This window comes from Myodes glareolus, chromosome 1, assembly GCF_982192425.1.
Source record: "Myodes glareolus chromosome 1, mMyoGla1.1, whole genome shotgun sequence".
Lineage (NCBI taxonomy): Eukaryota > Metazoa > Chordata > Mammalia > Rodentia > Cricetidae > Myodes > Myodes glareolus.
Genome location: NC_142026.1, coordinates 31795519 through 31821831, shown reverse-complemented (window position 1 = coordinate 31821831; position 26313 = coordinate 31795519). Strand labels below are relative to the sequence as shown.

General features: G+C 46.5%; 1 protein-coding gene across 15 annotated transcripts in view; it reads right to left on the bottom strand.

Moving 5' to 3' along the window:
* Agap1 (ArfGAP with GTPase domain, ankyrin repeat and PH domain 1) overlaps positions 1-26313 on the bottom strand; it is a 445382-nt gene that overhangs the window by 30200 nt on the left and 388869 nt on the right. For all 15 annotated transcript variants that reach the window (XM_048441788.3, XM_085696846.2, XM_048441789.3 and 12 more), the window contains one exon: positions 24767-24989. In XM_048441788.3, coding sequence (XP_048297745.1) covers positions 24767-24989 — 223 coding nt within the window. The remainder of the gene's footprint in view (positions 1-24766; positions 24990-26313) is intronic.

Genomic DNA, 26313 nt, shown 5'->3' with positions numbered 1-26313 from the left:
CAGTGGTTAAGAGCACTGGCTATTCTTGCAAAGGACCTAGGTTCATTTTCTAGCACCTACATAGATGCTCACAACCATCTATAATTCCAGTTACAGGGGATACAATGCCTTCTTTTGACCTTTGAGGACACAAGGCATGCACATGGTGTACAAGCATACACACAGACAAAAAACAAAAAACAAAACAAAAAAACCCCCTCACACACGGAACAATATGTAAAACAAAACTTGTCCTTCAGTTTATCCTCATAGGTGAAAATCAAATTTTGTGTTCAGGTTCTTTAAAGTCTTAACATTTTTTCTTAATGTAATTATTAAGAAAGAAAAGAGCCAAGGGTTGGGATGTAGCTCAATGGTAGAGTGCTTTCCTAGCATGCACAGGATCCTGAGTTCAAACCCCAGCATGGCAGCTACAAACCTACCAACCAACGAAACAAAAACAAAAAAGAAAAACCTCATTATTGTAGTAACAGAAACCCGGCTGGATGTGGTAGCTCACACTTTTAATCCCAGCACTTAGGAGGCAGAAGCAAGTGGATCTCTAATAACTGAAGGCCTGCCTGGTCTACAAAGAGGAGTTCCAAGCTAGCCAGGGCTACATAGTGAGATTCTTTGAATAGAAGCAAACTTTACTTAAGCATAGTATAAAGGGGCAATGAGATGACTCACGGATAAAGGCATTTGTCACAGAGTCTGCTTACCTAACTCCTGGGGCCTGAGGAAGGAGGGGCACTGACTTCTGCACATGCCATAGAGCACCTGTGCTCTCACAACTAATGAATGCAATAAAAAATTAAAAGTAATATTTGTTTAAGATCTGTCCCAGTGTGGGGTGTGTATCCCTCCCTGAATCGAGGGGTGCACTGCATTCTGTGAACTTCTGATGAAGGTCCTTTAGCCACTGGGATTGAGTAGAGGTGGTGATTGCTTGAGAAAAAAAGGCCTTTTTTTTTTAAAATCTAAAGACTGAGTGTGGAGGAAAACCGCATGCAGCATACCTACATCAGTTTTGAGAGAATCAGACAAACACCTTGCTTTTTTTTTTTTTTTTTTGGCCTTGTGGCAAAAGGAAAATTCCTTTCTTTTTTCCTTTGGGGAAGTTATATGGTCAACCACTGATGAGACCTTGAGGAAGATGGCACCTCAGTATTAGACACTGACCTAGGAACTAGCTACGCTGCACACGTGACAGGTTCACCTGAAATTCCCAAGACCAAAGCTGAGGTGAGCCACACGGCTACCTCTTTGGCAAGCTCACCCAACTCATTTAAGTGGACACGGAGACCTCTTTAACTAGGTGAGTTTCACAAACCAGTTGCCTCTGCAGGTAGGCTGTTTGTGTCTCAGTATCCTTTCAAGCCACACCTTTCCTCTCCAGAGTGGCAGAGGAGTAGCCCTGTCTCCCTGTGACCCAGTGGGCAGCAGACGCTCGGCAGGACCTGGTCGTCAGCTCCCACCACATGCCTAATTAATGACCCTGCTGGTCGCAGCTGGAAGAGCCGAGCTGGGGGTGATTAATTAAATTAGCTGGCAGAGGAAATTACAGTGGAAAAGCCAAAGTTTGATTGCTCCATAATTAACCGCAGCGCAAATAATATCTGCATCTATAACTTCCAGCAATGAGATCAGAAGCCGGTTGAATCTGGCGCTGATTGAAGCTGTAAATATCCCGCGGTGAGGAATGATAGGTTTGTTCTAGAGGGAAAACTCACAGAAATGGACTGCTAGCAAATGGGATCGGGGAGGAAAGGGCAGCGGAGGAAGCCACAGGGAGGAAGCCTCACCTTTCATACTGCCTTTGGCCAACATTAAAACGGATCTTTTCATATTTCCTTTGGATTGGTGGCGAGGCGTGCCAGCCCACATGCCCCAGCTTCACGCTTCCATCTGACTTCCCATGTGCCGAACCAACGCTGGGGTTCCATCCCCACCTTCATTCTAGGGATTAAAACCCAATTCTAAAATAATTTCATAGGCTAATAGAAGGGAAGACTTTCATCTCCCCAAGAAGAAGAGAGCGCTCTATTTGGGCCACCAAATGTGCGCACTGGGGCTGTTCTTCTGGGTAATGGCATTTCGACTTTGCAGCAATCTCATGTCCAAAATACGGTTTCATTAGCAATAGGCTTCTACTTAAAAGGAAAAAAAAAAGTGTTTTATACAGATAATTGCCTTAGGAGAAAGGAAAAAAAAGCCCCGCAGAACTTTCAGCAGACGAAAGCATCACTTTTTAGACCGCCCATGTATTTGCGCCGGTTAGTCGTTTTGAGGTTGAAGTAACCATATCAAGGAGGCTCTCAGAGTGATGACAGGTGCCCCAGGGCTATAAGGTGTAACTTCTGTCTGCTCAAGAACAACTGCCCCAATCATGATGCCCAAGAAACACTAAGTCCAGTGAAGGAAAATGCCATAGACACCTAAATGGGACGCTGTTTCCATGAGTCAAACACAGCATCAGACATACTTGTCTGGGTGTTTCACCATGAGCTTCACAACCAGCAGTAGGCAGGAGGGCAAATCTCTCTGATCATCATGAAAGTTGAGGTTCTGGGTACGAATAGCATGACAGGAAAGGGCCTAGTATCCTCCAGCCAGCCCAGACGTTCCTCTTGCTATCATACAGTGTTGCTTACAACAAAGGGTTGCTTGCTCTGCACCCTCCCGAGATGATCCGTAAGAATAATGAATCTGGAGGCAAAGAAATGAGTGGACAGAGCCCTGACTGCTGTGTGTGTGGGACTGATGACATGGTCTAGGCCCACAGAAAGCTGAGGGCATGGGCCAGTATCTAGAGGGGACAGGACAATATGGTAGACACAATGCTGGCTTCTACAGATGTCTACATCCTAATTCTCAGAACTTGTGACTCTGTGAAGGGACATAGTCACCAGAGTTGTGACGAGATACTGAAGAAGAGTTGCCTTAGAATAGATAGGTGGTCCACATAATCACAAGGGTTCATGTGACAGGGAGACAAGAGGATCAAGATGATGAGGCCGGGGTCCAAAGTAAATGGGCACCTGTGGAAGCAGGGGAGGTGGGAATGGTGTGGTTCCCAAACACGCTACATTAACACAGGTAGGGTGACTCTGAACACCTAATCTCCAGGACTGCCAGAGAGTAAACCTATGTGCCTTCTAAACAAATGTGTGGCGAGTCCCTCTGTGGGCAAGAGGGGTCACATATCTATCTGTCCCAAAGGAAGGGCTGAGAAGGCCAAAGCTGGGGTGGGCAGAGTATCTGTGATGTAGCAAGGGTTGACCTTGGTGGCACCCACTGGACTCAACACCTGGCAGCATCAGGCCATTTTGCTTTCTGTGAAATCCTTCTCCTTGGCATGGAAATCATATAGACCCCCGCATTTGCTGGGCCACAAGCCCAAAATAGTATTGTGGAGGGCTATAAAGACTGGAGACTGCTTCTGTGAGACACTGCCTGGCCCCTGTCCGCCTTCTCATTGAGGGGCTGTTCTGTGTCTCTATGTCCTTCCAGCATGGGCTATGAGCGCCTGTGTCCTCAACATCCTTTCCAAGCATGGGCACAGGGGCCAGTCTTAGAAGTCCACAGCTTTCTCCACGACTCAGGGCTGTGAGCATTATAAAAGCTCATGCTGGGGAGATGGTGCCGGTGCCTAAAGTGCTGTCTTTGTAAGCACGAGGACTTGCGCTCAACCCCCAGAACTCTTGTAAAAGAAACTAGAGAATCATGGCGCATGTCTGCAATCCCAGTGCTGGAGAGTCATGGCGCATGTCTGCAATCCCAGTGCTGGAGAGTCATGGCGCATGTCTGCAATCCCAGTGCTGGAGAGTCATGGCGCATGTCTGCAATCCCAGTGCTGGAGAGTCATGGCACATGTCTGCAATCCCAGTGCTGGAGAGTCATGGCACATGTCTGCAATCCCAGTGCTGGAGAGTCATGGCGCATGTCTACAATCCCAGTGCTGGAGAGTCATGGCGCATGTCTGCAATCCCAGTGCTGGAGAGTCATGGCGCATGTCTGCAATCCCAGTGCTGGAGAGTCATGGCGTATGTCTGCAATCCCAGTGCTGGAGAGTCATGGCACATGTCTGCAATCCCAGTGCTGGAGAGTCATGGCACATGTCTACAATCCTAGTGCTGGAGAGGCAGAGAAAGGAAGACTCCTGGGACTCAACTGCTATGCTAGCCTAGACTACATGGAAAGTTCCAGGCTGGTGTGAAACCCTGACTAAAACAATGTGGTCAGCACCCGAGGAATGACACCCAAGGTTGTCCTTTGGCCGGCATGTGTGCCTGTACACTCATGCATATCTTTACACACATAATAAAAACTCTGGCCCCTGTATTATATGCAGTGTCCATTGGCCCCAGGACTCATCCCCATGAGGGGCACAGGGGCTGATAGGCCTCTACTTCTGTCTGACATACTTGATTTCACCACCCAGGAGGACTATGTGCCAACCAGGCAACACTGACAACTGGGTTCTCCCTCCCTTCCACTCTCACCTGGAATACTACCTACAGCAACAGTGAAACATACAAGACTGAGCCGGGCTAGGGCCCCTTCCGTTTTTGTACAGCTGCCCCACCATCTAGGTTCCTGGGTGATTGTCTCAACTTCCTCTGCTCCACTCCAGCCTGCCTCCTCCTCCTCTACCCTGTCACGCTGCAGTGTTTGCATGGGTCATCTATTAAATGTTTCTCCCTGCACGTGCCTCTCTTTCCAGGTGCTGGCCTCGTGAGTGCAGGTCACATGCAGGACCCAGGACATAAAGGGATTCTGCTGCACTACAAAGGGGCAGGAACCAGGCTCCCACTCCTAGCTTCTGTCCTTGGCTGAGAGCAGGACTGTGGTCTTACTGCCTAGGTCTTTATACTGGAGTGAAGGGCAAAGCTGGAAGTGATGAAGGTAAGAAGGCAGTGGGTGTGGCCACTTATGTACCAAAAGGGGACGGGAGACTGAAGAGCCGGTCTAGGACCAGCTTAGGATTCCTAAAGGGAAAGGAACTATCGAGTCCAAGTCACAGGAGCCAAGTAGGGGTCAAGCTATGAGTGATAGCCACATGGTGAGAAGGGATCTATCTATCTGCAGTGTGTGTGTGTGTGTGTGTGTGTGTGTGTGTGTGTGTGTGTATGTGTGTGTGTGCGGCTGGTCACACCTGTTTATAAAGAAAAGTCTTTGCGAGGCAGAGAGCTCAATACAACCTGCTAGAATGGGATTCTCTGGGTGGTTCAAACCACAGCAGGTGTGATGGTCAATCTCACAAGACCATGTGGCTGACCCTAGGGTACAGTGGTGCCGGCTCTGGCTTTAATAACAAGGGTGTGGGGGCGGGCTCATCAAGTCAGCTGAGGGTTCTAAGGAAACACTCAAGTCCTGGCCCAGCCTACTGCGTTAACTCCCTCCTGTGGCCTGCCCTACAAACACACAAGCCAGTTCTTTAAACATCTTTTCCTCCTCTTCTCTCTTCTCCTTGGTCTGTCCTCGAGAGCACAGAGGGGGCGGCGGGGGGAGGAGGGGGAGAGTGGCGCAGGACCCAGTAGTTCTGAGTTGAGCAGCACTGGGTCAAAGTGTTCGACTCAGAAGCCCGTGTGATCTGGGATGGGCTCTGAGGAGCAGCAGCAGTGGTGAGAAAGGACAAATAAGATGTGGGGGTGACGGGAGCCATGCTGATCCAAGATTCCCAGCAGCCCATGCCCTCTGGCTAGCTGGCCTCTATTTAGAAACCCTTCATTACAAAAGAATTAGCAGGTCCGCAAGGTGTAGACACAGGCACGGCCATCCCAGCACCGTCTCAGAGGCGGGTGATTAGACACCCCCCCCCCATTTTATGATGCCATAGAAAAGAACAGTGCCCGAGTCAGAACCCGCAGCCTCGCACACACTTGGCAAGTGCTCGGGGCAGATACAGCAGCAGCTCTCAGGACAGTGCTTCAGGAGATGTCTACAGAGATGAGACAGATGATCTCAGAAGACTGAGGAAAACAAAAGAAAAAAACTTTGTTTTGCCTGTATGTATGCTACATGTGTGCCTGAGGAGGTCAGAAAGAGGTGCCAGATGCCCTGAAACTGAAATTAATAGGTAGTTGTGAGCCACCAAATAAGTACTGGGAACTGAACCTGGGTCCTCTGAAAGAGAGTGAGCACTCTTAACTGCTGGCTCAACTCTCCAGCCCTCTTAAACATATTTTATTACTATTTTTTTTTTTTTTTTGGTTTTCCAAGATAGGGTTTCACTGTGTAGCCTGGAACTTGTTTTGTAGACCAGGCTGTCCTTGAACTCACAGATATCCACCTGCCTCCACCTCCTGAGTGCTGGGATTAAAGGCGTGAGCCACCACCGCCTGGGAATGAAAACTTTTTAAGGAACAGACATTGACACTGGGTCTCTTCACATAGTCTAAGGTGGCCCGGAACTCATTAGGTAGCCTTAGAGTGTCCTTGAACTTGAAGTCCTCATGCCTCAGTGTCTCTACTGCAGTTAAGTGAGTACCCCAGGCTCAACTTTGGTTTAAAAATCAATACTGAAGAGAAATCTGCATGGGAAGTCTATAGATGGTAGCAAACACTGAGTGATCGTGGCACAAGTGTTCTCTCTCTCTTCCTTTCTCCCTCCCTCCCCCTTTTCCCTCCCTCAGGGAGCACAAGTGTCTCTCTCACAGATCACAAGCGGAAGGGTCTTCTCCACTAAGTCTGTCTGGGAAATGCTGCGAGGCTGATGTCCTCAGCACTAGGGTGTCTCCTTACCACCCTGAAGCTGCATATGCCAGAAAAAAGCCTCGTTCCCTTAGCCCTTCTCAGTTTCTAGAAATATCTAACACCACTGGAACTAAAACACACAGGAACATACTTTGGTTTGGGAAATGGGCTTGGACTGGGCTTCCTGGTTCATGTGCTGACATGGTCAAGATGGCTTCAGGAGCTGGGGCTCTGCCTTCCAAGTTCGTCCAAGTTCATCTCCAGACTCCAGCTTTCTGTGAAGTTCACACTCTATGAAGGGCCCCTGCAGGCAAGGATGGCCATGGCAAGGAGCAGAGCTGCCTTTAGGCCCAGGCCTGGATTCACAGGCTCCTGGTCCCTCTAAAGCATATTTCTCTTGAGATCAACCTCAGATCCAAGTCACTTCTTTTGAGTACAGGTTTCAGAACTAGAATCAATGGTGGGCCTGATGGCACAGTATGCGCACGTGTGTGTGTGTGTGTGTGTGTGTGTGTGTGTGTGTGTGAGAAAGAGAGAGAGAGAAAGAGAAAGAGAGAGAGAGAGGGAGGGAGGGAGGGAGAGGTGGGGGGAATCTATCTGCTGTATATGACAGTCCTGGACAGGGACTAGGGAATATGGGAAGTCTGGCCGGTGAGCAGAAGCTTCCTACAGGAGGACAATGCCTTTCAGTCCACCAAAGATTTACCACGTATCCTTGGATATTTCCAAGATCGAAGAGGCCTGTATTTACCCAGAGGCTTTGAAACACGAGGAAACCAGGCCTGGGGCCAGATGGCCTGTCTTCTGCAGCTGGAATTCAGCTCACTGTTACGGCCACAAGGGGAATGGAATAGACCCTTTTGTGCTGCTGTTTTGTTTTGTCCTTTTTTGGCTTTCTTAGTAAACTGCCCTCACCCCAGAGTGGGGGCGGGCAGGGCTGAGTCTTTTTCTTCCCTAACAGCTTTATTGAGTATAATTTACATGCCATAAAATTCACCTGTTTTAGATGAACACTACAACGATGTTTAGTAAGTCCACAGGGCTGTGCAAGCATCTCCTGAAAATGGCCCTAGCCTGTTCCCACCATTCCAGAGGATTCCTTGTGCCAGGCTGGAAATACTGATCCCTCACTACGCAGTTCCTCCGCGTTGTCTGTACAGATCTGCCATCTCTGGCTATTCCACACCGGGGAAAGCACACGGCGCATGAGCCTTCGCCTTCTGTGTCAAGCTCCACCGCGAAGCTCAGCCTTAACACTCATCGCACTGAATAAAGGAAAAAGGGAACTGGAAACAAACACACACCTCCAAGTGCTATACCAAGAAGGAGTTTCTGGTCCCTGTTAAGTTACTTCTACACTTTTATTTGGGTTTGGTGTGGATCAGAAACACCTACTATGTTAGGTACTAGGTTTTGTGTGGACCATATAAAGTAAGAATAAATGAACATTGTTTTTGTTTGTTTGTTTTTTCCTGTTCGAATAAACCTGAAATTGGTGAACTTAAACTTATGAGAATTAAGAGCCTGTGCCAGGCCAGATAAAAAGAGCATTTACTTGCAGGCATTGTAGCACACTCCCGCCCCTGCGTCTCTGTTAGGCTGGAGGGCAGCCCTTCCATTCTGGACATGCTCATGGACAGAAAGCAGGAGACGGCTCCTTATTCTACCTGTAGTATGCATTCAGCCTAACTCATACCAAAGAAGCGTCTACACGGCCGTAAATGATTGTGAGGTGTACGGCAGTGTAAGTGAGCAGGAGAGTGCAGGTGCTCCATCCAGGTTTCACACACTTCAAGGGGCTCCTGGGGCTATCTGTGAAGTGGCGCCCTCGGGTGGCTGGGATGCACACTGTGGGCCTAGAAAGGTCATTAGGAGAACTCGGTGATGAAAGAAACCCCTTGGTTCTTTATGAGGGGGTTGCTATTACAAAAGGCCATCTGGATGTCAGAAGTCCTGGGCTGTGTTCCCGGCAGCCACTCTGTCGTCTTTTGCCTTTTCAGAAGCACCCATGGCTTCTCTAGAAGTGAACAGGCTTTCTAGACAAATGTGTTCCTGCAATAGGCCCCTTGGAGACCAAGTCAGCCTGGGAAATTATGTACGCAGCTCCAGAACTGTGTTTGAATAATGGGTTTGGGGACACCAAGCTGGTAGCTGCAGATGGCAGTGGGCAGCACAAAGATTTCATTGGCCACACAGGCTTGGTCCTGGCAGCTGCAATGAAACAGGAAGTCTTGAGATGGACTTTGACATTTATCATGTCCAAAGGTGAGTGACCAACATAATATCTGAAGAGCAGACAACAGGTCTGGGGGGGGACTCCAGGGCTTGGAGGAGCAGAACCCAAGGCAATAAAGGCATGATCCATTTGCTGCAGTCTGGATGGGGAGTGGGCCCAAGAGGTTCATGTGCTGCCAGGACTCCCACTTGATAGGTGGCAGAGCCTTAAAGAGGTCTGACCTACACGGTGTCACAGGGTCACGAGGCACAGCCCTTCTGGATGAACTCTGTTTTTCTCTCCAGAATGGATGAGCTACTGCCAGACTGGGCTGTTATGAAGGGGGGGGGGCAATACAAACCTTACATGTCCTAATTCCATAGCTGTATTACAAGCTGGCTGGACAAGTGGTACTGTTCTGACACAGTGCTCCGATCCATGATGTCCCAAATGCTAGTGTCAGCGGACACTTGAAATGTAGTTAGTCCTACTTAAGATACATAATATAGTATATACATATAACTAACATACTGTTAACACAGACTTGTTTCAAAAGAAGAATTGAAATAGCTCACCAATACTTTAAATTTATCTATTATTTGTTGTGTATCATGACATGTGTGTAGAGGTCAGAGGACAACTTACAGGAGTCAGGTCTCTCCTTTACTATGTGAGTCATAGGGATAGAACTTGGGTCATCAGGCTTGGCAGCAAGCACCTTTACTTGCTGGGCCATCTTGTTAGCCGTCCTAATTCCTCTCTCTAGTGATTACAATGTAGGGGTTATTACACTAGCTAAAATCCTTTCACCGTGTTCTTTGACTTTCCAAGCATGACTACTAGAGAAGTGACAAGTCAGAAGGGAGAGGAGAAAATGCCAGCAGGCTAACAGGATAGACATAGCTAGATACAGGAGACCCAGGCATGCAGCATCAAAAGAGAGCAAGGAAAAGACAAAATACTTCTGAACAAGAAAAGGAAAGCACCTCCAAACATCTGTTTCTAAGCAAGCTTAGACATCTCCTGGAGATGGCCATCATCTGAAGGACAAACACCTGGTCCTTCTCTTACCAATAGTGCTCAGCTCAGCACCCACTTGTTCAACAGAGACCCTAGGAGCCCATGTCCTTCCTACCACCATTGGTTTTCGTGAAGACTGTATCCTCAAGTCAGCTCTTCCAGACAAAAAGCTGAAGTCAGAGAGCTGCAGATGTCCACGGGGCTCAATGTCACATAGGTGAGGGTTTCTTTGGTATACGATTGATTCTGGGTTATAGCTCATTATTGGAGGGAAGTCAAGGGACAGACTTAGAGATGTTGTGCTGTCAGAACACAGCCCTACATCCAGCCAAAAGAAGAGAAGAAATGAACACACTCCGGCCTGTCTGGCTCCCTGCCTAGGGAATGGTGCTGCCCACAGCACGCTGAGTCTTTCCTATCAGTTAAGAATCAAGACAGTCCCCACCACAAATATACCACAGTCCAATTTACTTAAGACAATTTCTTAATTGAGACTTTCCCCAGGTCATTCTAAGTTACAACAATTAAAATTAGCCATTACATAGTTCCACACAACTCACAAGCCATCCCTGTACTGTCTCTAACCACATCTTTTGGAGACTTTAGAACCTATATGCACGGCTTTCTTGAGAAAGAATGCTGGGGACAAGATCACTGATGCCAAAGAAATGAGTCTGAGCTGCCTCTAAGCCTGAGTGGGACTCGTGATTCCCTCTTGCGAATCCTAAATAGTTAATGCCCGTCCTGGACACAGCGGCTTTCTCTGGCTTCACTTAAAACAACAGAACACATTGTCTTTGATTTTTCTCTTCACTTAAAGATGTGGCATAATTCTTTCTTTTCTTTATTGAGATGCAACCCACACAACCTGCCATTCTGCCATTTAGAGCATATCACCCAGTAGTTTGAGTATTTTGCAGTCATGTGACTATATAGAACATTTTTTTTTTTAAAAATCAGCCCCTTACCTATGAGCAGTCACCGTTTTCCTCATGCATCTCCTATCTGCTTTCTTCCAACCTTTGGCAACTACCACCACCACCACACTTCTTTCTTTACGAATGTGCCAATCCTGACTTTAAGGTAAGCAGAACCATACAGGAGATCTTTAGCAACTGGCTTGTTTTAACATCATGTTAAAGGTTCAGTCACATCACAGTGTGCCTCAAGAGGCCACTCATTTACCAGCTTGGGCAACAGAATGCACATATAGGCAGTTTATCTGTTCAACAGTTACAAGCATGCTCTTTGTTCCCACTTCTCAGCAGTCAAGAACACGTTACAATCACACAGGCTTCTGTGCAAACATGCATTTTCTTTATTTCTTTCTTAATATTTAATTCTAGGTGTTCTGCCTGCAAGCATGTCTGTGTACTGCTTATGTGCCTAGAACCCAAGGAGGTCAGAAGAAGGCATAAGATCCTCTGAAGCTGAACTTACAGACCATTGTGAGCCACCATGTGGGTGCTGAGAATCAAGTCTGGGTACTCTACAAGAGTAGCAAGTACTCTTGGCTGCTGAGCCATCTCTCCATCCCCTGGATGGGTACTTTCATTTTTCTTGACTGTATACCTGGAGGTGTAATGCTAGGTCAGACACATTCTTGAGCAACTCATGGGGTTGTAGATGCTGTGAAAAGGCCTTCAGAATTAGTCTGTGATGGTTTGGATGTGGATCCCACTCCATTTTATTCAGAGACGGGGAAGAAGGCCACGTGAAAGCTGCCCTTGACCCTTTAGTCTCTCCCCACCCCCGAGATCTCACCTATGGGAACAGTACCTCTTACAAAGAGGGAAGAGGTCTGAGAAGGCCAGGGCTCAAGGCTGCGCAGTTCTTAAGAACAGGGTAGGGCTCAGGTCCAAGTGTGATTCCTCTTCCAGCCTGTGTTCTTAGCACAGGCTCCAGCCAGTGCACAGACAAGTGTGCTCTTGGGGTGCGCCTCACCCACTCACATTTGGTGAGGGGCACAACTCACATTGGAGACATCACCACCTGTCCCTCTAAGACTTTTATGTCACAAGCATCATATACAAATAATGCCAATTAACAATTTATAGTACAATATAATTTACAAGATGCTTTTGACTTTGTATACTGTGGCCATTTGTCTGTTACTACATTTCCAGTTGCACTATATGTAATGGCTAAAATGTCATACTGGATATGCTAGAGGATTATCATACAGAAATAATGCATGTGCTATACTTTTAAATGTATGACCTAGAAATCACAAACATTACAATGTGAATACATGGCACCTATGTATTATATACATAACTATGTACACCTGTGTACATACATACTATACTTAGATGTGACTTACATTTTACAGAATGTGGTATAGACAATATTTTACATTATATATATATTATCATATATACTAGGCCTGGCAGGGTAGTTCAGCGGGCAAAGGTACCTGCTATCAAGCCTGAGAACTTGAGTGTGATTCCTAAGACCACAGGATAGAAAAAGAGGACTTGTCCTCCGACCCCACATGTGTGCTGTGACATGTTCCCTCAATCCCTGTCAAATAAATAAGTGCAAAAAATTAAAAAAATACTGCATATTCTCCAGTTTACCTACTTTTCATGTCTGCATTATTTAAAGCTTGGACTTGTGAGTGCAGTAATGCAGCAGGATCTTGCAGGGGTCTTTCTGCACATGTCTCTTACCGTCTGAGTAAGTGTTAGAGAAGGCTCTCTGGGTCGGAAGCCACGTCACTGCAAAGACTGTGGACTGTGTTGCCAAGCTTCTTCCAGGAAGGTTCTTCTCAGTTTCCACTTTTACCAGCAGTGTTGGGAAAGGCAGAATGGGATACAGATACATTTCCATCCCAGGGATTGCTGTTTGTTTTGGGGTTTCTCTCTCTCTCTCTCTCTCTCTCTCTCTCTCTCTCTCTCTCTCTCTCTCAATGAAAGCACGCTTGTCCACTGGATGTTTCATATTGGACTGCAGCTAATTATCTGATGTCAGTAAGGGTCTTTCTAGTTACAGGAACACACGACTTGCCCTCCTCCTGCCTGGTGAGATGCTGCAGGACCCGTGGGCAACCTTGAAAGTTCCCAAGAGCTGTCCCTTCAGAAATGGTGTGGAGCAAGCCACGGGGAAACAGTCATTGATCTGGGGTTTTCTTGAGTCACACATGAAAGCCGCTTGCCATGGCTAGATCTCACATCCCATGAACCCAATATGCTGGCTGAGATTTCTATCCAGGATGGGGAAACAGACCCTCTTTCATTACTTCAGGTACAAGTAACCCTTGGTTTCAACCCACACTTCAGGGCATATATTACTTCACATTATTCACTGACAAAGTTATTAAATTCTTCCTCCCAAAGGGACTGGCTCAATATTAGCTGTTACTGTAGATAGTGATGAGGTGTGCTGATCATTTGATGTAGGAGATCATAGCAATGAGACATAGCCACATGAAAACACCCCATTTTGATTGTTGTTTATTTGTTTAATGTGTATGGTCACTTAATCTGCACATATGTTTGTGCAACATATGCATGCAGTGACTGGGGAGGGCCAGAAGAGGAGTTCGGTCCTCTGTGACAGTAGTTATAGGTCTTAAGTCGTCTTGCAGGTGGTGGGAATCAAAGCCAGGTCCTCTGGAAGAGCAGTGAGTGCTCTCGGCAGGTGAGCCATCTCTTTAGCCATTTCGTTGTGATTTTTGGATTCAGTCTTGGGATCAAACATCTAGTGAGTATGTGCTCTACCACTAAGATACATCACCATGACCCTCACTGTAACTCCTTCCCAACATGCCCTGCACTGTATTTTTAAGCTATGCCTCTGTACTTTCTTGAAGTAGCTGACTCTTAGGCCCCTGCCCCCTTTTAAAAGCATATTGATTTTCCTTTAAAAGCAGACTACAATCACATTGAATTTATAGCTTCATTTGTAATCTTAGTTATAGCAACAAGCTGCATATGCTAATTTAATTCTCAACATCATTCTAGCGATGGAGGCACGAGACAAGTCCTGAATTTTGTAGAGTAGGGCAGTGAGCTTTTCCTTTCTGCAAAGATCAAACACCCACCCCATCCCAGTCATAATGATGAGAGTTGACCCTGCTGGCCTGACCTGAGGTCGGTCAATCCACCACTACTCTAGAACCAGACCTACTCTAGGCTCTGGCCTGGTACATGGCTAGATATAGGGCATTTCCTTTGTGAGAATACACAAAAACGTGTCTCTGGTAGATGCACACTCCTTTCCAAATGCATTTTGTTGTTGTTGTTGTTGTTAGAACATAATTCTTTATTCACTCTTTGAAAATTTTCCTCCATGCACCCCAAAGTGAAAATATACTTGCCTTTCTCAGTTCATTCATTCCACACCTGCCTAGGAAGGTTACAAGGTTCCTATATGTCCCTGGGAAACTATCCGAAGGGCACTATGGTGGTTTGAATGAAAAATGCCTCCCATAGTACTGGGCACTTGAGCACTTGGTCCCCAGTTGGAGGTACTCTTTGGGGAGGTTTAGGTGACGTGGCTTTGCTGGAAGTACATCACTGGGGGCAGGCTCTGAAGTTAAAAGTCTTATCTCATTTTCAGTTTGCTCTTTCTTCACACTTACATTTAAGGATGTGAACACTTTCCTGTTCCTGCTGCCATGTCTGCTGTTCCTGCTGCCATGTCTGCTGCTACGCTCTCTGCCATGATGAACTCTTACCCCTTCTGGAACCATAAACCCCAAGCAATTCTTCTCTAAGCTGTTCCTGGTCATGGTCTTCTATCAGCTATAGGAGTGTAACTAATGTCGAGTCAGCCACCTGCTAGAGAGCAGATTCTGATGTTCTATAGCCACGCAGGTTAGTGTTTTGTGTGCTCCTTCGATGGTCCAACTACCTCTTACTACTTGGAACCATGCTGGGCCTCAGCGGTGTTTGCCGACAACTGATGGAATTCTGAGAAAGAGAAGCCCACACTCTTGTAATTCCAGGTGTGTGTGGAGTGTGCTCAGACTCTCAGAGCCAAGTCAGGCCTGGTCCAAATCATGGGTTAGGTTTCAGGTAGCTCAATTTCCCTGTCAGGGCATTTATCACCCAATTTTCAACAGATATGTACAATTTCTGCAAGGTAACACAAAACAGTGTGTAGCACTGTGGCTCCCCTTACAGGGCCCTTGAGAGACTGCAGGCAAGTCACGATGGCAAAGCATTCATCAGAAAAGCTCCAGGTGCTTCTGGACCACTGGATCTCTGAGTGACATGTACTCTTGCTCACAATGGTCTTTTGAACTCTGGAATAACATTTTTTTTTAGATCAAATTATTTGGTTAGTTTTATAGTTCTCACATTTCTAGATCAATTACATTTCTCTATCAGCTTGTACATTTTGTTTTTTGGTGAAAAGATTAAAAAAAGGCAGCTAGGGCTGGAGAGATGGCTCAGTGGTTGAGAGCATTGCCTGCTCTTCCAAAGGTCCTGAGTTCAATTCCCAGCAACCACAAGGTGGCTCACAACCATCTGTAATGAGGTCTGGTGCCCTCTTCTGGCCTGTAGGCATACACACAGAATATTGTATACATAATGAATAAACAAACAAACAAACAAACAAACAAACATTAAAAAAAGGCAGCTACGATTGTGGGAAGGATGTGTTGAATTGATACACCTATTAGGGTGAACTGTCATCCAAATGATACTAATGTTCCAAACTACAGCCTGTATCCTGACAGTGTTCCTTTGATCTCTAACAATTACCCTTTGAAGTTTTCTGTGCACAGTTCACTTTGTTTTTGTTTTTTTTAATGTGTTTTTATATGTGTTATTTGTAAATGGAACTGTTTCATTACTTTTATTTTGGTTATTTATTGCTATTTTTAGAAATAACATTGGGTTTTGAACAATGATCTCCTGTCCTTCAGTTTGCTGAACCTGTCTGTTCCTTGTCAGAGTCTTGTTATTCCTTTGGGCTGTCAACATAAATATTATGTCATCTGCAGGTAGAGATGTTTTACTTTTTCTTTCCTCATCTGGATGCATCTGGTCTCTTTCCCCTGACAAACTTCCTGGCTTGAGCTTCAAGCACAATGCTGAAAAGAAGTGGGGTTATTTTTGTCTTGTTCATAAGCTCAGGTAAAAGTTGTCAGTACCTTACCACCTAAGGATGAGGAGACCCGTTGGTATTTCATAGATGTCCTTCTTCAGATTCAGAAATTTCCCTTTTACTCTTTTTTATAAAGATTGCCGGGAGCTTGGATCACAAAAGGTATTGGGTACTGTCAGAAGGACTTGCTATATTTCCTGAGGTGATTACTGTGGTATATAGTATACAGATGTGTGTGTGCTTGTGTTTGTTGAACCAACCTTGCATTCCTGGCGGGAAAATGCCACTTGAACATAGTGTGTGAAACCTCTTCTAGGAGCAAAGGGATGTTCTGCGGCTGTAACTCTTGCTGGGATGATATTCTGGACGTGCCAGATCAAGGATAAAATATGGCAAGGGATGACAGATGGCTTGGGTCTCAAGAAGTACACAAAGTTTTCCAGAGGTCTGGGCTGAGAAAGTCCACAGGCAGGGTCACTAACAAAACAAAAGGTTCTTGGACTCCAGCATGTTTTAGAATCACACATCACTGCACTTTACCCCTGGGATGCCAGTTGCATAGGCTTGGGGTGGGTCCTGAGGATGTATGTTTTTAGGTGATATTGATACTGTATAAGCCAGTATACAGATGCAGAACAGAACACCGATAACATTTTCCATGCATTCAGAGGCCACCTGTCCCTCTTACTAGCACCATGGAGGACCCGGGAACAAAGCCCAGGGCACTTTCTAGATAAGAAGGTGCCTAGGAAATTTCATAAATATTATTTTCTTTTAGCATTAAGTCCACATGATTAAGTGGGTGGGTATAATGACTAGTTTCACTTTACAAAGGATCCAGCGCCCTCGCTTTGAAAACCAGAATCACAGATGATGCTGAGCTCCCAATCCTCTGGCCCAGCTCCTTGCTTCATCATGCAGATACAAAACGATGGGTGAAGTGCAGCATCCACAGAAGCCAGGAGTTGGGTCAGGGACACAAGCAGTGAGGCCGGATCAGGAACAGGATGTGGCATCTGGAAAGCTTGGCCAGCACTTGTGTTGGCTGACCAACTGCTCAGGGTTCTCAGTGCCATTTTCTGCATGAGCATTTAATATCCGAACCGGCTGCAGAGAACGAAGACTCCTGACTCCTGAGCAGAGCAGGAGTTTGAGCTGGCCGTACAAGACCAAACCGAGACAAAGGGTACCTCACTGTGCTTTCTGTCTTTACTGACTGAGGCTTCGACAGTTTACTAGTGGGAAAACATTACGGACATATTCTCATATTCAAAAAGCTTACACTAATGCCCACACCCAGACACAGGAAAGCTGAGTGTGAGCTGGGCTGGCCACTGCTAACATTGCAGCTCCTCTTGCTGCTGTGCAGATGTGATCATTCCCAAGCTACGCAGCCAAGAACAAACAGGTGCAGCAGGAGTGAGGACGGTGTCAGGAGTCAGAGTCCGGCTCAGGGATCCGTGTGATCCCAGGCAGAGGACACTAGAATCCCACGCCTTCCTTGCCCTCATTTGCAAGACATGGACAATCTCACCATGCTCAGAAAAGGCACACAGGACACTGGGGACACCAGGTATACTCACCCTCCTCCCCTTTCATGATGGGGGACAGAGAAGAGCATTTCCCAGATGGAATGACAAAACTGCATCGGAAGACATGATCCTTTGGAAGATGTCACAAGAATCAAAAAAAGCATCTGCTGGCTCAAGGTATATAATTCCAACCTAGAACAGTTAACTTCCTGTTCCCTTCCTTCACAAGCTCTTCCAGGTAGATGGAGGCTCACCTGGCTGAGGAACCGAAAGACATCCTCCAGGCATGATCAGAAATCCGAACATCCACAAGCTCCTCAACTGTCTCTATGGATACATTTCACAGAGTCAACAACACAGGCTTCCACCCCAAGACTGCTTTCTGGCAGGGAGGCTGGCTTCCAGTTCACACTGGCTTCCCACAGCCATCAGGTACATAACCAGGTTCCCAGGCAGTGGGCAGCATGAGCAACCCTGAGCATCACCCTGTCCAAAGGCGAGTGTGAGTACAGGCATCCTTTGCAAACTGAGACCCTTGATGACTAAGCTCAGGAAGATTCTTCTCCAAACCGCCCTTCTCAGGATGAGAGCCTGTCTGTTAGGGCTTAACCAGCATGCTCCTGTCTGAGCTCATATTCCCACCAAGCTCCCTGGCCCGGCTTGTGTGAGAAAGCGCTCCGTTTCTTGTCTCTGTAATCTATAGGTATTATTTTTAAAGCAGTGCTAATGTACTCCTCATCTGTACATTTTCCTAATTGGCTTAATATTTATAGCGGAATATTTGGGATCTGGGCCCAGTGCTCTAGTAAACTCAAGCGTATTTAGCAAAGCACTAATGAGGCCCATCTCGACAGGAAGGGTTGTACCGTGAGTTACGACGCTCTCCCTCAGATTCCAACTCGGCTGCTAAGAGAAGTTGCTAAATTTCTTAAGTAAAAGCAGAGATCCCCAAGCAGCTGTTGGGTTTGTAGAGCCATGGATGTATAAACTTTATTGGCAGTAAATGTCACTCCTGCAAGTAGATAGTGCGCCCGCAAAGCCTTGACTCCTCAGGAGACTGCCGCTGCCGGGGCTTGTGTTGGACACACAGGGAACAGGGAGGGTGGCCTTACTCTGTGGCTCGGGCTGGGCTGTGGCCGCCGAAAGGCACGCCATGGTGACAGAAATTCACTTTGAGTTGCAATTAGTGGTACTGTCATTTTTGGGGGGCTCCTGCCAATTAATTAAGGCTGTCAAACAGAAAAACCACAGCGTTCACATGGTAATTCATATTGGAAGAGGCAGGCCTCAGAAGCACAGCAGCTTCTTCCACAGACAGCTTTCTCCCTCAGAGCGCTGGAGTAAACACGGCAAAATAAGCGAGATAAAAGCTGCACGTATGTGCAAGCGTGCGAGGGGGTCTGCGTGGGCAAAGAAGAAAAGTTAAACTGCCCTTGTTATAACTGTTAACTCTGGTCGCCAGAGAAGAAGACAGGCTGATTAAAACTCCAAACGAGCCCCCAGCTCCCTGAACCCTCTGCGTCCAGGATGATAGAATCAGAGGAGTTTATTCATGCCATTAAGCCCCAGAGAACTTAATTGAAAGAAGAGCACAGCCCGGACCTTGACAAGCGGGAGGTCACAGTAATTGCTGCCGGACATATTTAACATTAAGATAATCAGGCCATTAATTACCCTTCGGATCATTAAATCAGCCAGTTGCAAAATGAAATTTCTGCCTCTATTACTCACTTGAGAGACCACAGGGGTGGCCTTTAATTTATCAGGGAGCTTGAGCTACAAAGGCTGGGGCTGGGGGAGGGCAGCTGGGGAGGGGGCTCCCCCACACGAGCGCTGTGGCAGTGGTGGCCGGGCAGGCATCAATCCGCCATGCTTGGTGATCGTGGCAAATTAACTAGGTAAGATAACCTCCTCATGCAAAGGCAGAAGCTGGGGGTATGTAAATAGATGAGGGCAGACAGGGAGCGCAGAGTGTGCTCACCACTTAGCAAGATAATAAAGGGAATCATCCTTGATTATCAGTGCTAATTTGGACACTGCCGGTAGCTTGTTATGCGTGTTCTGAGTAGCATTTAATTAATTCAATTGCTTGTTAATGAGGGAAGTGACATGTGGGGAGCAGATGCCACCCAACTGCAGATGGACTCTGGTCAGCCCGCAAAGGCCTTTTTTCTGTCTCCTACTTCTCCCCCTCCCCATTTTTTTTTTTTTTAAAGAAAGAGAATAGAGAAAGGTGTCCAGCATAGAGAACACTCAAAAGACACAAAAACATTGACCCCAGCAGGCCAAGAACTGTTGAAAAATAATCAGAGGAGACAATCCCGGGGCCGCGTGGGCAGCCATGTCCCCGAGGCCACATTTAGAACAGCGCATCTTTATGCCAGAAATTTGAGCCTGAGATTACTATATTGTGATCTTATGATCAAACCTAACAAGACAAAGACATAGCCAAGTGGGGCTGCTTTTAATATCTCAGAGTCAGCTGCGGGGATCCAATTATTTTCAGTTTGGATACATCTCCCCTTTATCAATATCTCCGTGTGCATAAATAAGATGAAAGCAGCCCCGCAGAATCAAAGCGAAGTGGCACTCCTCTTGCCGGGCAGACTGGTTGGGTCTGGAAGTGTGTGGCCAGTCTTCTCCCACGCAAGTTTCTGATGTGGGCCCTGACCTTCCTATCGATGGCCAGAGACAAGAAGGGAGTTTAGGCAGAGAGATGAAGTTACAAATAATGAAAGAGGGGTGTGTGTGTGTGTATGCAGGGAGAACACTCAAAACAGGAAGAGGATGTGCATTAAACCCGCCAATGTCCCCTTCCAAGTGGCATCAAAGTGGTAATGGGTGATTTCGGCTGTGCTAGCAGTTTCTCTCATGTGCTCTTCCTGGAAATGAAAACACAGTTTGGCATTCTAACTTCCTTTGATTTCCCAGCCCAAGCCAGCAGGTGCCAAGTACCACATAAATAGGCTACCTGTACTAAAATGTAAATAACATGGTCTCTGCTGACCGTCTCAGGCCAGATACCATCAGGGAGACACATAGGAAGCCAGCCAAATGGGGACAGCTACACCACCAAGCCTCCTGGCTTCTGCCCAGAGGACTGCCTTGCCCCAGTAGGAAATCACCATCACCAAAGCTGACATAACCAGTTTCCGTAGAAGAGGGCACAGCAATGAAGGGGACAGGTAAGCATGGTGCAGACTAGCCCTGGACACACCATGAGGACAGGAATCACAGGGGTCTGCTGCAGCAGCCTTGATGTTGCAGACTACCAAGCATCATTTCATCCATGGGAGGAGCCAGGTGGTGTGGATACAACAAGAACACCTGACACCTGGCTGCCAGGTGACCACGTAGTGTGTTGTGTATGGCACAGACAGTCACCTGACTCATAATGTCTTTACCCCAAAGGCTATTTTCCTTTCATTTCAAAGGGTTGCCAGTGATCTTGGCACTCCCTCCAATAAGGGTCAATCTTCACACTGGAACCCAGGGCCCTGAGCACCTGGTGGCTCCAGACTCAGTTGTCCCAACTGTCTACTACATAGTGTGCCACGTAAACATGCCCACTGAGGGTCTCCATTCTTAGCCCCAATTCCAGATAACCATCCCCTGTTGCTGCATCTATGACCGTCTTGACATCCCTACATACAATCAATATTTTAAGTGTGTGCTTAAATGGTATCAATAGCAATGTGTGTGTGTGTGGGGGGGGCGCTCTGATTCCAGCCCAGATGTAGTTAATTGTTACCACATCGATCTCCCCTCTAACATGATTCTTTTTCCAAATCAAACCCCCATTACAGAGGGGTGGAGGGCATCCTCTCCCCTCCTGCGACAATAAATTTAATATCGAATGTACTGGAAAAAAATGGCAGCTGTTGCAGAATCCATCCAAAAAGATTTTTTTTCTTTTGCTTCCTGGGAGTAATTAAAAGATGCTTTCCCTGACTAATGATCCCCCTGTTTAGGAATGGGAAGTCAATACTGCTTCAGCTGTCGTCAGCTCCGATTGATCACAATGCTGCTCAAGTTTGAACGGCAGTTTTCAGGGCGGCTGAGGATTGCTGGAACCAATTATAGGCCATCCAGAGCTGCCCTAATAGGGGTGTGGGGACAACAGGCAGAAGGCCAGGCAGCTGTGCCAGGCGCCTGTTCTCCCAACCTGCCCACAGTTCTGGTTGAGGCCAATGCATGGTTGTTTCAGGGGACTGGCTGTTTCTTTATAGAAAGATAAGTTGTGTGTGTGTCTGTGTGTGTGTGTGCAAACACACATACACACATGTAAGCATGTCTATACACATGTATATATATGTGTTTGTGTGCTGAGGTGTGTAGATGTGTGTGTATATATGCTGGGATGTGTCTATGTGTACAAGTGTGAGTATATATATACGTATGTATTGGGTGTATATACATGTATATATGTGTGTGTTGGGGTACATGTGTGCTTGCATGTTAGGATGTGTGTATGTGTATATATGTTTGTATATGAGCAGCAGGTTTTTAATTACATTCCAGTCAGAATGAATCTCCTTAATCACGCTGAAACCGATCCAAGTTCTGTGGAATAACATTTGGGCCCTTGTTTCAAAGAGTGACATTTGGTTTTTTCCTTGAACTACCATCAACATTTATGAAACTATTTCTATTGGGGCTTAGCTTCTGGCCCCTCAATGCTTCTACTAACTGGCCTCAATTCCTCATGGAGAAGGGGGGGAGGCCTGAGGGTTGGGATGGGGTAAGACATCTTGGACAGGCAGTACCTAGACTAGATATCAACTTTCTTGGGGTGAATTCCATACTGACTCTAGCCTAGACTTCCAGGGTTTTCTTTCTCCTTGGGGAAAGGGTGGGAGATGGATGGTGAAGGTGGGAGGCAGCAGGATCACTACTGTACTGTATATGGGCTGTAGTATGTCTTTAACACCAGAAACCTAGGTAGCCCTTGCCTTGGTCTGTCTTGGTCTTTTCCACTCTCCCTGCTGCTGACTTCAGTGTTCTTAGGAACACTATGGAATGAGGTCAAACACAGACTGTTCATCCTACCTCAATCCGGCTGATATCAGGCACCCTGGCTCAAGAGCTTCCCAGAGCAAACCCATCCTCGCTTCTTTAATCTGAGGAGGTTCAACCCTGCAGGAGGCACGCTGCTGGACATGTGTGCTCTGGGCAGAACCTTTCTGCCTTTGCTTAGGCTGCCCTCTTCTCCCACACCTCTCTTTTGGAAATCAGCCATGGTTGTAAACTTCCCGGGAACGGCCTCCTCAGCTGGTCCCAAGAAGACCCACGTGTCATGATGCTCGTCTTTTATTCATCTCCTCCCTCTCTCTTCTTGTGAGCATTTTGTAAATATTTATTAATTTAACCAGACAAAAGAATTTCCTAGGATAATTTACCAAAGATACAAATATGCCTCCAGATCTCATGCCTGTCTGAAAATTCAGAAATTCCAAAGTCCCATCAGGAGATGCCGTGGTCATCACACCAAATCACTGCAGCCTTGGGGAGGAGTACTGACTCAGAAGGGCTCTTGAAACTTGACCAAAGGCAAGAGGTAAAACTGCAGCCAACCTGTTTGTGAGGTGAAGACTCCTCCCACCTGTCTCTAAGCTGTTCCTGGTGGTGCTGGGCAGAACAGAAAGCTATAGCCCCAGAGCTCAGGGCAAAGAGCAGTCAGAACTGGCCATTGCCCCTACAGTAGCCACTCACTGCTGGGTACATGAAGACAACCACATATCAGCTTCTAATTGTTCTATGCTCTACACGAACAGCAAACGTTCTTAATTCATGGCATTAAACAAAGTCTATATGTTACTTTTAAACCTAAAAGGTCAGATGCATAAAGTTAATTTTTTCTAACTCATATCAATGTTTTCTTCATACATTGAACAATTTAACTTCCAAGTATCTTTTCATTTCCAGACTGAAATTTAACTACACTATGAAAAAAGGAGATACTACAAAACAAATAATGTTTTAGGGTCGAATGAAGAGCCCAGCTGACTTCCATGTGAGTGTGGAATCAGGGAAGATAACAGTGAGATGGAGATAAAGGGGAGCACATCTGTGATCTGTGAGGAAACCACTAATTGTGCTACCCAGACTAGCTCATACAATGGGGAGCTGTCACAGCAAACCTACGGGGTGGTAAGCACACTATCGCACCTTGCTGGCCTTCCCTTCCTGCTCCCCTTCCCGTCCTGCCTAACACAAGTAGGATTAATGTATGCCAGCTTCACTCCTGATGTGCGCCAGAGGGGGCGCCACACATTCATTTTGCTGTGTTAGTGAAACACACTCGGCCAGCAGGTCTCAGAAGATCACTGGCTAGAACCTGGATGTGCAGCCTAACCACTGGTTTATGGCCACTTGGGCTCCTACTGTATCTCATCACCAGGAAAACAAACAAACATACTTCAGATGCTGAACATGACAAATGCCTCTTCCTCTCATTATCTTGAGAAGCGCAATAGAAACAGGTCTCAAGCCCATGCGGGAGGATAGCCTGGGGAGGGGGTAGTGGGGATACAGGGCACCCAGCACCTGAGAACCTTGGATGTATGTCCTCAGGTAGACCAACTAGAGATGAGCTGACCCCTCTGCTACTATGGAATTGGACTTCTTCAAAAATGGGCTATTTCAGCCACCTCTTAGGGGAATTAAATATGCATGCATATCCTCAAAAATGGTTTATAATTGCTGTAAGTGAAAAATGGGAAACTAAATGGCCTTAAAAATAAATGCGTTTTTATCCTGGATAACAATTAGCATTAATGAGGAGTCACCATACATTATGCTTAGCTGTACTTAATGAAATGTGTTAGAAGTATATTTTAGAAAATAAAATACATTTTCTTAATCATAAACTCACTTGTTGACAGGGGCAGGTGAGGAAGTTGGTTAGCCACAGATGCTTAGCAATAGTGCACGAAAGAATACAAAACCAAAGAATCAAAAATTTATAATTAGTGTTAGCACAGCTTGGGCCTATTAGAAATATATTAATTAAAGTAATATATTCATAAGATTAGAAATGTAATACATTTCCAAGAGGGGAGAGGAATCCCCAAGGCCAAAAAATAAACATAAAAAATTAAGGAGTTTGAATCATTCAGTCTACTCCAGACTAATTTCAAATACGGATGCTTCCAGACTAGGCTAATCGGCATTCCAATAGGTTGCCAGGGTCACCGCTGCAGCTGTTCCTGAGGTCATGCCCAGTGGTGCAGCTGCTGGAGGAGCACCTGTGCATCCCTACCTTGTGGAGTCCAATGAGGGTTTTGTCCGTCCTTGGCTGCTCTCTTCCCACACACTGTTGGCCAACTCATTTCCGATAGACGACATCACCTTGATCAGCTCCATGGGCCAGTCATCAAGATCTAGAGATCGGACCCTGGAGAGGTGGGTGCCAAGATTCCGGTGGATCCCTGAGCACTCGATGCACATGAGGGCTCCCAAGTTCAAACTGGCCCAGTTAGGGTCTACAGAAAGAGAAACGGGAAAATTTCAATCAGACCGCCACCACTCCTTCTCAATGGTCCTGACTCTCAGGGACACCTGCTCAGGCAGTCAGTCCCCACAGTCACATGTTTTAGAGCTGTTCTTGGTTGTCAGGGAAAACATGGTAAGTTGCTGGCAGCTGTGGCAAATCCAGAGTTTCTCAGAACTGGTGTTCATTTGGACAGAGATACCTCTTCTAATACTTTAGCAGCACAGCTCAGGACTGGAGCACATCAGAAAAAAAAAGTTGTGTGTTAAGAACTGCTGCTGATGGAGTGAGAAGCAGAGACAAGGAAACTGAGTGCCACCATGGCCCAGGCCATGCCTGGAGGTCGCACTGGCTCTCATAACCCTTTCTGCTACTGTTAGCCCAGCTTGGTTGGGTCAGCCAATTTTGAAGACGGAAGAGGCACACTCCTGTGTGAAGGTCAACAAGGGTCTTACTTAAGTTACCCATTGCAGCAACTCACAGGGTTCCACTGGTCACTGGCAGATGAGTGTGCAGGTACTATAGTCGTATCAAGACCCAGCTCCCTCAGCTGTGAATCGCAGATTGAGTACTGTACGTCTCAAACTGGGTTGACAGGACAAGGATACAGTTCTGTTGGATGCTGAGCTTGTATACAGAATGGCTTCAGGGGCCCTAGGACAGATCTGTCATTGTGTGATGATATCATCAGAAGATCTGGAACTTGGGCCCAGGGCTGGCTTTGAGCTTACAATCTCTAGGCGTTTTGCAAAGACAGGCTGACCTTGATGACCACTGGCCCTCATTGCTATCAGGAAGAGAGGCTAAACTCACACAGAGGCAGAACTGGCATGTATTCAAGTCAGAAAAACTGGAATGTATTCAAATCAGAAGAGTCAGAAAAAAAAAAACTGATCTGACCCACTGGAGAGACTTCCTGGGTTCTCTACAGGGCAAATGACCATTGATGGTCACATGACTAACCAGAATGTCAGCAAGCCACTTATTTAACATCAGTACAACCCAAGAAGATGGCTGATTCATATCCCAGAGTCCTGGAAAAGAGGCCTGTGATCTCAGAGATGTTCTGATGGGGGAAGAAAAAACCTAGGTCTCAAACAGAAGCAGAGAGAACAGGGCACAGAAACATACAGATTCTGTGTGAAGACAAAAAAGGATGGAGTTACAGACAGCAGAAGACAACTCTGTTGCGGTTTGGATGTAGAATGTCCCTCACAGACTCATGTGTTTGAAAAGTTGATCTCCAGCAGGTGGAGCTGTTTCAGGTGAGTGTGAAACCTTCCATAGGTGGGGCCTAGATAGAGGAACTGGATCTC